Source organism: Xenopus laevis, chromosome 2S, assembly GCF_017654675.1.
Source record: "Xenopus laevis strain J_2021 chromosome 2S, Xenopus_laevis_v10.1, whole genome shotgun sequence".
NCBI lineage: Eukaryota > Metazoa > Chordata > Amphibia > Anura > Pipidae > Xenopus > Xenopus laevis.
Genome location: NC_054374.1, coordinates 62,466,964 through 62,482,370, shown reverse-complemented (window position 1 = coordinate 62,482,370; position 15,407 = coordinate 62,466,964). Strand labels below are relative to the sequence as shown.

Here is a 15,407-nt window from a genome sequence, read left to right as displayed (position 1 = left end):
ATATCACTCCAACTTGCAGCACAGCAGTAAAGAGTGACTGACGTTTATCAGAGCACAAGTCACATGACTGGGGCAGCTGGGAAACTGAAAATATGTCTAGCCCCATGTCAGATTTCAAAATTAAATATAAAAATATCTGTTTGCTCTTTTAAGAAACTGATTTTTTTCCCATGACAGTATCCCTTTAAAGGGGTCCCAGACCACCAATGGCTTTTTATAAGTGGGTGTCAGTGTAGCCTTTTTATTGTAATGTGGGTGGGATCTGGGGTGGGGCTTGGGGCCAGGCAGAGACTAGGGGGCAAAAAAAATGTTGTTGTACAGGGACCGGTGATTCTTGATGGCAGCCCTGCCTACTCACCATAATTATTTTGGGAAGGAAAGAAATGGTAGAGAGAAAGGGGAGGGTGGGTTGTTCATAGGGAGAAGGAGTGCTCACTAGACATTGGCAGAGAGAGGAGAACAACAGGGATATTTGGGGACGACACAGTCATTGTCCAGAGATTAAGAACAGAGGAGGGGGGTGGAACGAGGGTTGGGAAGAGCAAATACCGGGATGGAGAGATTTTAGAGACAGGGAGGAATATGTGTCTGCCCACCTTATGGTAACACCACTGGTAGGTACAAAAGGCACTGGGAAGGATGGAGAAAGTGCTACACATTTGGAAAAGTATAATTCTTTAGAGAAGCGGGACATAGATGTCTGGTGATGGAGAGAGAGAGAGAGTGAGAGAGAGTCTGTGTGAGAGGAGAGAGAGTGTGTGTGTATGAGAGAGAGTGTGTGAAAGAGAGTGTGAGAAAGAGTGTGAGAGTGTGTGTGTGAGAGAGAATGAGAGAGAGTGTGTGTGTAAAAGAGAGTGTGAGAGAGTGTGTGAGAGAGAGTGTGAGAAAGAGTGTGAGTGTGTGTGTGTGTGAGAGAGAGAAAGAGAGGTGTAAAAGAGAGAGTGAGTGTTTGAGAGAGAGTGAGTGTGTGAGAGAGAGCTGCCAATAAAGCTTATTTGATTTGAGTGAGAGAGAGAGAGAGAGAGAGAGAGAGAGAGAGAGAGAGAGAGGGTGTAAAAGAGAGAGTGTGTGAAAGAGAGTGTGAGAGATGATCAGCCAGAGGGAGGGGCACAGAGAATATGGGGGGGGGCTACAGTCAGAATGGGGTTAGACACAGTGACAGATACAGACAGAGGGACAGATACAGACAGAGGGACAGATACAGACAGAGGGACAGATACAGACAGAGTGAGGGACGGATAGAGACAGAGGGAAAGGACAGATAGAGACAGAGGGACAGATACAGACAGAGGGACAGATACAGACAGAGGGACAGATAGAGACAGAGGGACAGATACAGACAGAGGGACAGATAGAGACAGAGGGACAGATAGAGACAGAGGGAAAGGACAGAGTGAGGGATAGAAGTGAGATTGGGTAATAGCTGGGGGGGGGGTGGGAGGACACAGACAGATTTGGCTGAAATTTGGCAGTTGGGAGGGAGGGAAATGCGAATAAGAGGGAGGGACAGAGCAGATAGTGGGTGAGACCCTCACAGAGAAGGAAGGGCCTGGGGAGGGACACTGATAGGGGGGAGGATCATAATTGGGGGTGGGAGGGATTGAGGGGAAGGAGCAGAGTCGGGAGTGGGAGGGAAATACTGAAGAAGGGAAGGGGGGTCGCTAGAAGTCCGGGGGCGCAGGGAGAGACAGAGTCAGAGCTGCAGGAGAGGATCACGTTACACTTCTCTGTATCTCCAGCCCCCGCTCCTGATCTGCGCGACCCCTCAGCCCAACTCGGCCGGTATCTCCTGCCTGAGGATCTGTCCCTGGTGCTGAAAGCCGGGCCCGCCTGTAGCGCAGAGAGAAGCAGCCCCGACATCTCCGGCCCAGAGACACAGTCGCACTGGAGGAGTCGGGAGTCAAGGGCAACGTGTCTAGGGCGCGGGTTTAGTGGCAGGAGAGTCCGAGGCTGAGTGTGAGGCACAGGCCGGGGCAGCTGCTCCCAAACTGACACCAACTCGGGCCTTGAACAACCTCTGATCCACCAGCTGTTCCTTAATAATCATCTCACAGTTCATAGAAGGACCCCCCATAAACCAAACACTGCAAGGACTCAATAGGGAACCTCTTACTAACAAAGACCCCCAGTCCAACTGTGACAAGTAGCTGATTAACAGGAGAAGCCCCCAGGCCTCCAGGGACCATACAAGAGACCCCCCCAGGCTGGACACAAACTCAAAGCCCTTAGTTGGGACCCTCGTTAACAAAAGGAGACCCAAACAAGAGTGAAGTTCAAAACCCCATGCATGGATCTCATTACCAATAACCAAACCACCAGGTAAAAGGTACAACTCCAATCCCCAATTTAGGATCCTTTTACACCCCAAGATAAGCACCAGCTACTGACCAAGTGCGAGATCACAGCTCTGCTTCTCTTTCCATCCACCAGGACCTCCAACATCTACAAGATTATCCTCAGTGGAGACACCCTGGTCTACATATACAAAGAGCAACAATTAAAGGTAATCCACTCTTTTGTGTTTCTACCTATAAACTGATATATACAGTGGGTGGGGGAAGCAGATGCTCCAGCACCTTGACATGTAAAGGGATTCTCCAACAAGTAACCCCATTTATAGGGTCCCAGTGACCATTACTACAAACCTCTTGTTGTCCTAATACCGGTCTCTGAAACCAGCAAGCTAAAACTTTCCTAGACGCAATTAAAGGTCAAGCACACCAGTCTACAGATACTTCCAAGCATGGACCTCTGATCAGAAAAGGCACCCATCAGCCCTACAGATGAACAAGGTCAACGTTGACCTAGATACCATCATCTCCCTGTGGAAATTAGCATCTTCACAGGTCCCCTCATCCTCAGCCTCATTGCCTACCTGGAGTCAATTTAACATTTGTTCAAACAGAGGTGTCTTCACCCACTGGCGTACAATAAACCAAGCCAACGATGATTCATTTCCCTCCTGATGATTTCTAACAGGATTTAAGGCTGACAACAGATTCTTTGAAAACAGGTATGAATGGTAAATAACCACAGGGAAGGGGTCTGTCAGTAAAGGGACTGCCAAACAATTTCATATGCTCAGCCTGAAGCATTTTCATATTACCGAAACAAGTTTGCGCTATTCTGTGTCGATGGCTTGCAAGCTTAGTGTGTATGAGATAAATTTCCTCATGTCAACCTTCTTCTTAAATGCTTTGGAACCCAGCTGGGTCCTCCGACTGAGTAGTTACATGGTATCAAGAGAAAAGCAGGTGCAATTATGTGAGTAAATAGCTCCATATCTTCCAAAGTTATACAATCAACTATACAGTCTGGGATGGGTTATATTATAAACAGTCTAAGAGCAGTGGGATAGTGTCCAGATTTAGGACTATGTTGACGTTTATGGGTGCCTGCACAGTATGGAGCTATATCTTTCCATGATAAATCTAGATATCTAGATAAATGATTCACCGGTAACATTTAGAAAGATTTCAGGGGGTTTAGAACTTGTTTGAAGAACATTCATGTAACAATATGAAAGTTAAACGGTAGATACAAAATGGCAAAAGCCTTAGAAATGGAATTGTCTCCATGCATCAGATTTCTTCATTCTGTGCCTTCATACTTCACCCCCCAGGTGGTCCAGCCATCTCCAGCTTCTTAGATTCTCATTGTTGACATAAATGAAGCGAAAAATAAATTCCCCAAGGACCTCCAAGCCTATGTCTTTCTATTATGTGTAGCATCAACTTGAGCACAGACAAATAAGGTTTTCTTGTTGAAAGTTTCCAATGATGGAATGTCGGTGACTAAAATGCTAGAATGTTCCCGTCAGAAAAGGTTCTTGAAATCTTGGGCAGCATCGTTGGCTGCCCCTTATGTATTGGCAGTTGGGCTGGCAGGGAATGGTTTCTTAGAGGACCCAGTTGGAGTTAGCATAATGATCTGCCTTATTTCAAATACTGATTTAGCAGGAACTTCACTGAGCCCCACCATGAACCGTATGGAGAACCAATTTTGGTTCCCAACTCATAGAATTAGAACCATCATGCTAATGGTTTTGTTTTCTAATTCTCTGGATGGGTGGCTTTGGAAAGGTTGACCTCAATGAGATAGTTGTCAACCTAGTGTTTATGTGCTCAGGTTTAGGCAAATGGATGCCTTTTTGGGCAAGAAGTAATGATCTGCCTTATTTCAAATGTTGATGTAACAGGAACTTTCTGAGACCCACTATGAACCTCACAGAGACCAAATTGGCTTCCCAACTCATAAAATTAGAACCTCATGGTTTTGTTTTTTTCTGATGGGTGCTATAGAATTCTCATCATGTGATGGTTTGTTCTATTCTCTGGATGGGTGATTGGAAGGTTGACATCAATGAGATGGTTGTCAACTTAGTGTGTATGTGCTCAGGTTCAGGCAAATGGACGGATGCCTTTTTGGGCAATCATTGGCTGCAACTCATGAGGCTGAATTGACAGTTGGGCTGGCAGGGAATAGTTTCTTAGAGGACCCAGTTGGAGATAGTGTTGTGACCTCAGCATTGGCTTAGAAGTAATGATGTGCCTTATTTTAAATACTGATGTAGAAGGAACTTCACTGAGACCCACCATGAACTGCACAGAGATCCAATTTTGGTTCCCAACTCATAGAATTAGAACTATCATGGTTTTGTTTTCTTGTTCTCTGGTTGGGTGGTTTTGCCTTATTTCAAATACTGATGTAGCAGGAACTTTCCTGAGCCCCACTATGAACCGTATGGAGGCCCAATTGGATAGTTGTGCCTTATTTCAAATACTGATGTAGCAGGAACTTTCCTGAGCCCCACTATGAACCGTATGGAGGCCCAATTGGATAGTTGTCCTCAATGAGATAATTGACAACCTAGTGTTTATGTGCAAAGGGTAAAGGCAAATGTTGCCCTTTTTGGGCAACATTGGCTGTGACTCATGAGGCTGAAATGGCAGTTTGGCTGGCAGGGCATGGTTTCTCCCAGTTTGAGTTAGCGTTGCAACTCCAGCATTGGCTCAGAAGTAATGATGTGCCTTATTTTAAATACTGATGTAGAAGGAACTTCACTGAGACCCACCATGAACTGCACAGAGATCCAATTTTGGTTCCCAACTCATAGAATTAGAACTATCATGGTTTTGTTTTCTTGTTCTCTGGTTGGGTGGTTTTGGAAAGGTTGACCTCAATGAGATGGTTGTCAACCTAGTGTGTATGTGCTCAGGTTTAGGCAAATGGATGGATGCCATTTTGGGCATCATTGGCTGCAACTCATGAGGCTGAATTGGCAGTTGGGTTGGCAGGGAATGGTTTCTTAGAGGATCCCAGTTGGAGTAGCGTTGTGACCCCAGCATTGGCTCAGAAGTAATGATGTGCCTTATTTTAAATACTGGATGTAGAAGGAACTTCACTGAAGACCCACATGAACTGCACAGAGATCCAATTTTGGTTCCCAACTCATAGAATTAGAACTATCATGGTTTTGTTTTCTTGTTCTCTGGATGGGTGACCTTGGAAAGGTTAACCTCAATGAGATGGTTGTCAACCTAGTGTGTATGTGCTCAGGTATAGGCAAATGGATGGATGCCTTTTTGGCCAATCATTGGCTGCAACTCATGAGGCTGATGGCAGGATTATGATGTTATTCAAATATATCTGTGGTCCTCAGACAGCACTGGGGACAAAGAAATCCTCATTTGGGCAGTTTTGTCTGGCTGTCCACTTGCAACCCATCTGCATGGATAAGAATAGTCACTTCTCATTAAGGGGAACTATAGCAAAAATGAAAATTTAATATAAGCGTCATCATACTGAAATAAGAAACTTTCTAAATACAACCAATTAAATATTCCGCATTGTTTCTGAAAAAATCAAGTTTATCTTCACTATTCCTCTCTCAGCATCTGTTTCTCTTCATTCTGTCTTCATGCAGCAGTTGGGTGTCAGATAATCACTGACAGTTAGATCCATATATCTTTTAGGGGGGCTTCCTTTCCTATCAGATGTATTAGAGCTCACTCAAATAACTGATTCCAGTACAAATAGATTCTAAAAAACAAAAATTCTGCTCAATTCAATTCTGCTCAAATCCTGAAAATAGAGAGACATGATGTCTGGTGATTTTAATAGAGTGAGCTCTAATACATCTGGATCATTCACCTGACACCCAACTGCTGAATGAAGACAGAATGAAGAGAAACAGATGCTGAGAGAGGAATAGTGAAGATAAACTTAATTATTTCAGAATCAGTACAGAGTTATTCAGCAAAGATACCAAATCCCAGTGGTGGGATAGAATAGAGGGTTAAATGAAAACTTGACAAATTATGAACAGCCATATGAAGGACTCTCTCACCAGTCTGTCTCTCTTTGTCGCCCATTCCAGGGAGAGCAGAGCCGACTTGGAGATGGCGGAAGCTTTTGTCTGCATGATGCCATCAATAGACCAGATTTTAATCACCCCGTCAACATCCAGACTAGCCACCCGGCGCCCGGAGCAGTCGACCCTGCCAGAGAAAAAGCAATAATGTTAACGGCTGGCAAAAAATCTACTTTAAATGGATGGTTCACCTTTGAGTTAACTCTTAGAATGATGTAGAGAGTGATATCATTATTATTATTGACATTTATTTATATTGCGCCAGCATATTTCTCAGTGCTGTAAAGTAAATGTGTTTATACAACGAAATCACATGAATTACATACATAGAACATATGGAGTTAAATACAACACAACCAATAAGTTACAAAAGGCGAGGAAGGCCCTGTGCAAAAGAGCTTACAATCTAAAGGGAAGGGAATAAGACACAAGGCGTGGGATTGGGCAAGATCAGATATGAGTGGGTGAGAGATGTAGTACTGTATGTGGTATTGCATTTGGTAGTTAAGCAGAGGGAGGGGAGGCTTCTCTAAAGAAGTGCGTTTTAAGAGTTTTTTGGAGGAAAGGATTTGGAAACAGTAAAGGGGATGTAAAGGCAAAAATAAAATCCAATACAAATCTCTACAGTCTCCGACTGCTCTACAGGGAAACAAACAAAGCTGCTTGAGTTCTGCATGGCTGGGAAGTAAGGCGGGGGCTCCCCCTGCTGTTCATAAGTATGATTGTTTCCCTGCAGAGCAGTTAGGGACCGTCTGACAATTCCTATCCACAGCAGTAAATGAAGGGAGAATTTCACTGCATACAGTCAGGTTTCTTATAAAAACAGTACAGATTTTTTAATTAAAGTATATTGGAGATAGGTTTCTTTTTCATAAAAGAAAGTAAAAATGAGGTTTTATTATTTTGCCTTTACATGCCCTTTAAACGTTGGGCTCCTGGATTCTACTTTCTGGTGTTCCGGATTGGTGCCTGCCTACAATCAATTTTCTATGACTCACTCCCCTTTGCTGCAGGTTTGGGGCATGAGCACCTGAACCCACTGTAGAAATCATTGTGGTTATACAGTTGCCCAAGGATTTCGGCTTTCTGTTTTTTTGAATGAGGATCAGTACCTGCAGTGCATGATGGAGGAATGGTGCTCCGCATACTCATCCTGGCTCAGCACAATGAATGGTTGTGACAATTTCTCCTCTTTCCTTGCGCTGCTTCCCCCAGAACCTCTGCTCACTGAATCCACCGGCTCATTTTGTGCATCCGAACGCGAATCCGGATCAAGGTCTAAACTCTCGGTCTTCTTTTCGGTGCTCTGGGAACAAAACACATCAGATATATAAATGGCACATCCCAGACCCCTCAGGGGCAATCATGATAATCCATCGTATTCCATTTTATTTTCTGCTAATACAGAACAGGAACTGAAACTAGAATAATCACATGGTCAGATTAGTCATCGTTTGAGTGATGTTTCTGCAACAACTGAATGATTTTCCCAAAAAGCTTACAAATGGGTCACCAGTTACACCCGCCATCAGGGTTATCAGGTTGGCTGATTTACAGCCAAATTTAAATCCCACGCCGGTTTTGAAAGTACAAACTAGACAAGTCACCGATTCTTGGGTCTGTGGCTAATTTCCAACTTGGAAACCAACCAAAGTTTTTTCTTGCCCTAATGTGGCCAAGCCTGCGTCTCCCAATGCATCTTGGGTAATGTTGTTTTTGTTTAACTTTTTGCCAAGTTGAATGTAAGACTACAATACCCAGCATGCAATGGGACTGACTTGTGTAGAAGTCGGGAGTTACCAGATTTTGGGCTCTGTACCCCAGTCTCCCGTCACTCTTAAGCATTCTCACATTTTCCGGTGACTTTCCTCAATTTCAGACACTTTTGGGCCAAAAATCTGCTGGTCATCAAAATGTCTGAGCTGTTTTACCAATATTTACTGAAATTGTATATTTATTAGGGCTTTATAGGGTTACCACCTGCCCAGTATTTTACTGGCCTGGATGGTATAAATGATGTTTGATCCCAATGTTATTAATAGAGAATAAAGATCAATATATAGGAAGGTCAGTGATCCCAATGTTATTAATAGGGAATAAAGATAAATATATAGGAAGGCCAGTGATCCCAATGTTATTAATAGGGAATAAAGATAAATATATAGGAAGGCCAGTGATCCCATTTTTATTAATAGGGAATAAAGATAAATATATAGGAAGGTCAGTGATCCCAATGTTATTAATAGGGAATAAAGATAAATATATAGGAAGGTCAGTGATCCCAATGTTATTAATAGGGAATAAAGATAAATATATAGGAAGGTCAGTGATCCCAATGTTATTAATAGGGAATAAAGATAAATATATAGGAAGGTCAGTGATCCCAATGTTATTAATAGGGAATAAAGATAAATATATAGGAAGGTCAGGGATCCCAATGTTATTAATAGGGTGGTTAGGTATCCAGCCCGGTTACCTGCGGACTGCGCGCACAGGGACTTTTTGCCCGAAACCTGATCACTTTGCGGGTATTCACAAAAGAAGAATTTTTCCCACTTTTTGTTTTCCTGCCCCTAATTTGCATATGCTAATTAGGATTTGGTTCGGTAATCAGACAAATCTTTCAACAAGGATTCAGGGGATTCGGCCGAGTCCCAAATAGTGGATTCCGTGCATCCCTATGTATTATTGAAAGTGTTACTAAATTGCAAATACACACTGGGGGTTATTTACTAAAATCCGAATTTATCTCATATTTTATTAATAAAAAAAACTACGACCAAACTCCAATGCCCGATTTTAGCTTATTTTATTACCTTTATCGTATCGCGGAAAAACTAGATAAAATTGAGCAAACCCCCAAATCGCTCCAATTTTTCTGCCTCTTTGCTCAAATTGCTCAAATTTTTCTGTCTTTTTTCCCCGAATTGCTCAATGTGTTTTCAAGTTTTTGTCCAAAAACCCTGAAAAAGTCAGATTTTCGGGCTAAACCCAGCGCAGACCAGGAAAACTTCAAACTGAGATGTGCTTCTCCCGTTGACTTATACAGGACCTTGAGAGGGCTGAGATGGAGGATTTTCAGATTTGGGCTTTTTGCAGCGTTGGGGTATAATAAATCTCAAAAAAACTCTAGTTTTTGTTTCCCTCTAAAAATGTGAGTTTCCTAGTGAAAAAAACTAGAATTTTTAGAGACTTTAACATTCGGATTTTAATAAATAACCCCGTTAGGGCAGAGACACACATAGGGGGAGATTAGTCGCCCAGCGACAAATCGCCTCTTCTTCGGGCGACTAATCTCCCTGAAAAGCTTTCCCGAAGAAACTTTGGACGACTTCTGAAAACTAAGAGTTCCAAGTGCCATCCCGCTGGCAATTTAAGGTATGAGGATCCAAAATACATAAAGATCCTTTATCCAGAAAACCCAAGGTCCGAGCATTTTGGATAACAGGTCCCATACCTGTATTTGATCCCAACTAAGATATAATGAATCCCTATTGGAAGCAAAACCAGCCTGTTGGGTTTAGTACATAATTGTTTAAGGTATGAGGATCCAAAATACAGAAAGATCTGTTATCTGGAAAACCCCAGGTCCTGAGCATTCTGGATAACAGGTCCCACACCTGTACTTGATCCCAACTAAGATATAATTAATCCTTATTGGCAGCAAACCCATCCTATTGGATTTATTTAATGTTTACATGATTTTCTAGTAGAATTAAGGTATGAAGGTCCAAATTATGGAAAGATCCGTTATCTGGAAACCCCCAGGTCCCGAGCATTCTGGATAACAGGTCCCGTACCTGTACAACAGAAACTTGCCTCCAACACTGTAAATCAAAAATAAGCTCCTGCTTTGAGGCCACTGGGAGCAACATCCATGGGGTCGGAGAGCAACGTGTTAATCACGAGCTACTGGTTGGGGATCACTGGGTTAAAGGGACAATAAAGACAGAGCCCATAATAAAGATTATTATTACCCACCTGTCCAGCTGTTCAGACTGAGAGTTGTTTCGTTTGCAGGGATCAGAGCAGCAGTTTTATTCCCTTGCAGAGATGTGAGCCAATCAGCTGGCAGTGCTACGACAGTTTCAGGAAACCTCCTGTTTGATTGTGTCCAGATCCACTTGCAGAACAGACACTGACGTTGCATCATTCTCTCTCCACCCGGGGAGACATTAATCTGCGCTGGTCCTTATATGCCCTCCCTGCAATAACTGCCAGTGTGTTGGGCTTTAACCCGTTCACTGCCAGACCATGTTGCACTCTTTGAGGGTGTTCTCTTCACAGTTCTGCTGCCACCCACCCGTTCCTGCCAATGACCACCCCTTCCTCCTCTGCCTATTCACAGTACTAAAGGGGAGGTGTACTGGCCCTTTAAATTAAAGGAGAACTAAAGCCTAACTAAAGAAGTAGCTAGAAATGTTGTACATGATGTTTTGTGCTTCTGTACCAGCCCAAGGCAACCACAGCCCTTTAGCAGTAAAGATCTGTGTCTCCAAAGATGCCCCAGTAGCTCCCCATCTTCTTTTCTGCTGATTCACTGCACATGCTCTGTGCTGCTGTCAGTTACTGAGCTTAGGGAGCCACTCACAATATACAGTACACATAGAATAGAAATGTCACAATATAAGGTTGATTAGTAATTAATACAGATAATTACTACATGGCAGCACAGAAACCAGTGCAATTAGCATCAGAATTTAATAATCAGCAAACCTGTAGCATCAGCTTATATTACAGCCAGGGAAGCTCATTTTCTGCTGGATAATTAGTGACGAGCCCTAAGCTTAGCTTCTCAACAGCCAATCAGAGCCCACTGAGCATGTGAGTGTCACAGACACTTTCCAAGATGGTGACCCCCTGTGACAAGTTTGAAGTCCTGGATCATTGCTGCTATTGACAAGCTTAAACTTTAGCTTTGTGCAATAAGTTCAGTATATAAAATATGCCATTTTTAGCCCCATTCATTTTTAGGGTTTACTTCTCCTTTAAATGTGAACAACCCTTTTAGTGAGGAATTTTCAGTAAGGGAGTGTGCGCCACCTGCTGAAGGAAGGGCAGCTCTGCAGTTTTAAGAACAGAATAATTGTATGGACCTATTATCCAGAATGCTTGGGACTTACCGGGTTTTCCGGATAACAGATCTTTCCATAATTTTCCATAATCTTCATATTTTAAGGGGCAGATTTATCAAGAAGGGTCAAAGTGAAAATTCGAAGTAAAAAAAAATTGAATTTCAAGCTATTTTGTGTATTTCGACTAAAGAATAGTCCAAATTAAATTTGAAAAAATTAGAATATCGAAATTTATCATGTACTGTCTCTTTAAGACTTCGACCATTCACCATCTAAAACCTGCTGAATTGCTGCTTTAGCCTATGGGGACCTCCTAGAACCCATATGGAATCAATTGGTGGACTAAGTTTTTTTTAAAAAAATACTTCAAATCAAATTCGATTTGTACGATAGAATACAGCCTATTCACCTGCAAAAAAAACTTAGATTTTTTTAATAAATTTCATTTTGTTTTTTTGTTTTTTTATTTAAATTTCAAAAAAACTCCCATTACTTTAGAAATTCGACCCTTGATAAATCTGCCCCTAAATCTACTAGAAAACCTTGTAAACATTAAGGGGCAGAATTATCAAGGGTCAATTTAGAGTTCATGGGAGTTTGTATAGACTCCCATTAACTCTAAATTCAAAGAAAAAACGACCAATTGAAATTGAATTGGATCCGCAAACTCGGATCGAATTCGATTTGAGTTTTTTTTTCCCGAAAAATCTCAATCAACTTCAAATTGATCCCAGGAGTCCCACATTGCAAAAACAGCAATTCGGCAGGTTTAAGGTGGCGAATAGTCAAATACGAATTCTTAAAGGGCCAGAGTATGATAAATTTCAAAAACCGAATTCGAACATTTTTCAAAACTTGGATTATTTGGATAAAATGGAGTCTATGGGATATGTCAGAATGTCTTTCCATGTGCTCCGTACTGCGCCGCCCCTTTGGTTCTGCCTCCTGGCACAATGTACTGGAGCTTAGAACATTCCCCTGCTGAACTGGCGGCTGCTTAGCTCCTCCTTTTGGCTAGCAGGGAGGGCGGGGCTACTGGAAGACTTTGAAGTGTCAGAGTGAAACATCATTTTAGGCAGAATAGTCAGTTTTGGTCTGTGAGGAGGAGCAGAAGTGCTGTTGGTGCTGGTGTAGCCACATAAGGGACTAAGCACAGATATCCTACAGAACTTTCTTGTAATACCTTGTATTGTATCTGTTGTTTCTATGGAAACCTCTCCATTTAGTAAAGTATCCAACCAATCAGCAGTCCACTCTGCAACATACCAAATCATTCATCCTGCAGCCCATTCATGGCAACCAACCCTTCTAAGCATGCAACCCTCAAACCCTCATCCCATCCAACTACCTGCCCTGTTAGACATGCACCCATTCAACTATCATCCAATCATCTCTCCAACTAACTATCCACCCTTCATTCATACACCCATTCAACTAGAAGCCCCTTCATACAATCATCTTCACATTCTATTAGGCATCTTTTATCCATCAAACTAGCTATCCATATGTTTCTTGCACTCTTCCAAACAACTATACAAGTAATCATCAATGCACATATACAACCAGCTATCCTCCCTTCATCCAAACATATATCCATCCATCATCCATGCACAATTAAAATATCCTCTCCATTGTCCACGCATCTCTCCATCCTACCATCCAATCTTCATCCATGCACTCATCAAACCAACTATACACTCCTTTTCATTCAATCATCTCTCCATTCTGCTATGCAATCTTCATCCATGCACCTATTAAACCAACTATCAACTCCTTCATCCAATCATCTCCCATCCTACTATCCACCATCAAATCAACTATCCACTCCTTCATCCAATCATCTTCCCATCCTACTATCCACTCTTCATCCATTCACCTATCTAACCAAATATCCAACAAATCATTCACAAGGACATCCAACCAATCATCCAAGCACTCCTCCATCATCTGATACTTGTTGTTGGTGTCTAACCAACTATTAACTATGCAACCCTTCAACTAACCAGTTATCCTATCACCATTCCTACCAACTAATCATCCATGCACCCACCCATCTATCATCCATGTACTCATCCAAACAATTATACATTCATCATCCATGCACACATTCTGTCATCTGTCCATCCAACTACAGTATCTCCAACCAACTATCCATCACCTAATGCATGCCCAGAGTTTAACCCACTATGAATTCCTTTATCCAGGTACCCCTCCAACTAACCATTTATCCCACACCCATGCACCCATTCTGCCAACTAGTAATCTATCTGTTAGTGGTGCGATGTGGGGTATGAATGTGGGGCTATAGGGAAATACCGTTACTGGACGTTGATTTTGGGCTGCAGCAGGTTTGGCTCAGATAAGCCACTGAATACTGTTCCCCTATTGGTGGGTATAGCAGGGAGGGACAGTGGCTCCATCGCTTCCACGCGGTTACCTCTCCCGTCACGCTCCATGTTGCTCGTTGGGGCTGAACTACACACGAGTTTCTCTTTAGTGCTTAGGAGAGGATTGATCCCTCGATGCCCCAGGGAAGCATCAAAGCCTGTAACACAAATAAATGGAGCCTAACCAACTGAATGTAGATTGAAAATCTACCAGTTAAAGGGGAAATTAACCAGAAATAATTTGGAATATGGGGCAAACAAAGGTACTGTCAAGTCAGGGAGAAAAACTCCTATTTACCTGGGAAATCAGGAACCTTGGGGTCTCTGTGGGCTTCGCTGGGATGGAAAAGGCCAAACCATTTGCTTTTTGGAGCAGCTAATGGGATCATAGAGCAAAACTGTAGCACGGCCCAAATCTCCGTTCCTCCAATCCAAAGGCTGCTGGTTCTGACAGAGACACATTGTATATCGTGAAATCATTGTGATATAAAGAGCTTTAAAGGGAACATAAACCTTCCTAACTCTCTTGCTGCCTCTATTGCTACAAAGAAGGCTCCACAACTGTGCTCAGTGCAGGAGACTCAATGCTATTGATATTCCCAGCGAGAAATCTCAAAGTAAACACACAAGCTTAGGCAGAGAATTATGACACTGGAGTGTAACTACAATTCTCAGCATAAGGTTGCTGGGAGTTAGTTACAGGTTGGACATTCCTAATCTAAGTAATTGTCTCCAGACCTGGGCGCAGACTTACCTTGGCTGTTTCGGAATCAGGAACCGGATCTTTCCCTAAGTAAAAAAAATAAAAAAAATAGTCCACTTATATCTTTGGGTGCACAGCACTGATCCTTGGAGCTTACATTCTGTGATACAGCTGCTTTCCCCTTATTTCTCTGCTGGCAATTTACTAATCTCCATTTAGTAAATTGCCTGCAGAGAATCACTGTACCAACCACCTCCAGCAGGAGGCAGCAAAGAACAGATCAATCATTGCTGCCCCACCCCTGTGATCCCTCACCTGATTGGTCTATAGCTCCTCCGATTCCTAAATCCTGATTGGGGAGGCCATTGGGGTGAGGAAACTTCTTGAACAAAAGGCGTTTTAGCAATGGCGGGGTCCTGCTCCAGCCAAATCCTGGGGACACAGAGCACTCACATAAACACTCACATACAGTCTTACCCCTTCTCACAATCACATAGGGTGCTGGGAGTTGCAGTTCAAGTGCATTGATATCTATGGGTACTTCCGGGGGGGGGTTACTCACCACCTATAGTGTTGGAAATGTCCTTTATGCCTACGTTCCGGAGACACGCGTGAGACTGAAAGAAAGGGGAGCGAGAAACACGAAAACGAGTTAGTTATAGTTTGGGGGATATGATAAATAGGGGTGCTCCAAATTCAGCATTCACTGATTGGACTGAAACCCGGCAGGAATCAGCAACAATCTCTAGAGCTCAGCAAAACTCAATCAAAACCCCGCAAAAGTCAGTGCTCCAGCTCTGTTCATCAGCCAGGCTTCTGCTACATTATTTCGGAGTCGGAACCAGCAGTGCAGAGTATAAACAGTCACT

The 15,407-nt window shown here is 42.8% G+C and overlaps 1 protein-coding gene and 2 long non-coding RNA genes across 6 annotated transcripts in view; 1 reads left to right on the top strand and 2 right to left on the bottom strand.

Annotated features, from left to right (window-relative positions):
- LOC108710737 (WD repeat-containing protein 91) overlaps positions 1–10,805 on the bottom strand; it is a 39,272-nt gene extending 28,467 nt beyond the window's left edge. The window contains exons 1-3 of one of the 4 annotated variants that reach the window (XM_041583873.1): positions 10,355–10,805; positions 7,486–7,679; positions 6,350–6,500 (exon numbers count right to left, since the gene is read on the bottom strand). In XM_041583873.1, coding sequence (XP_041439807.1) covers positions 6,350–6,500; positions 7,486–7,496 — 162 coding nt within the window. In that variant the 5' untranslated portion in view covers positions 7,497–7,679; positions 10,355–10,805. Of the gene's footprint in view, positions 1–3,200; positions 3,222–5,415; positions 5,728–6,349; positions 6,501–7,485; positions 8,097–10,354 lie in introns of those variants that run through there. The other 3 variants (XR_005965807.1, XM_041583874.1, XM_041583872.1) reach the window with 3 other exon arrangements.
- LOC121400549 lies at positions 1,450–6,561 on the top strand. Its single transcript, XR_005965808.1, has 2 exons — positions 1,450–3,013; positions 6,380–6,561. It is a non-coding gene; the product is annotated as an uncharacterized LOC121400549 (long non-coding RNA).
- Positions 10,806–12,463: 1,658 nt separating the features above from the next.
- On the bottom strand, positions 12,464–15,387 carry LOC121400548. The gene is made up of 4 exons (XR_005965806.1): positions 14,854–15,387; positions 14,590–14,624; positions 14,134–14,282; positions 12,464–13,993 (listed from the first exon to the last, which is right to left on the bottom strand). It is a non-coding gene; the product is annotated as an uncharacterized LOC121400548 (long non-coding RNA).
- Positions 15,388–15,407: the final 20 nt, after the last annotated feature.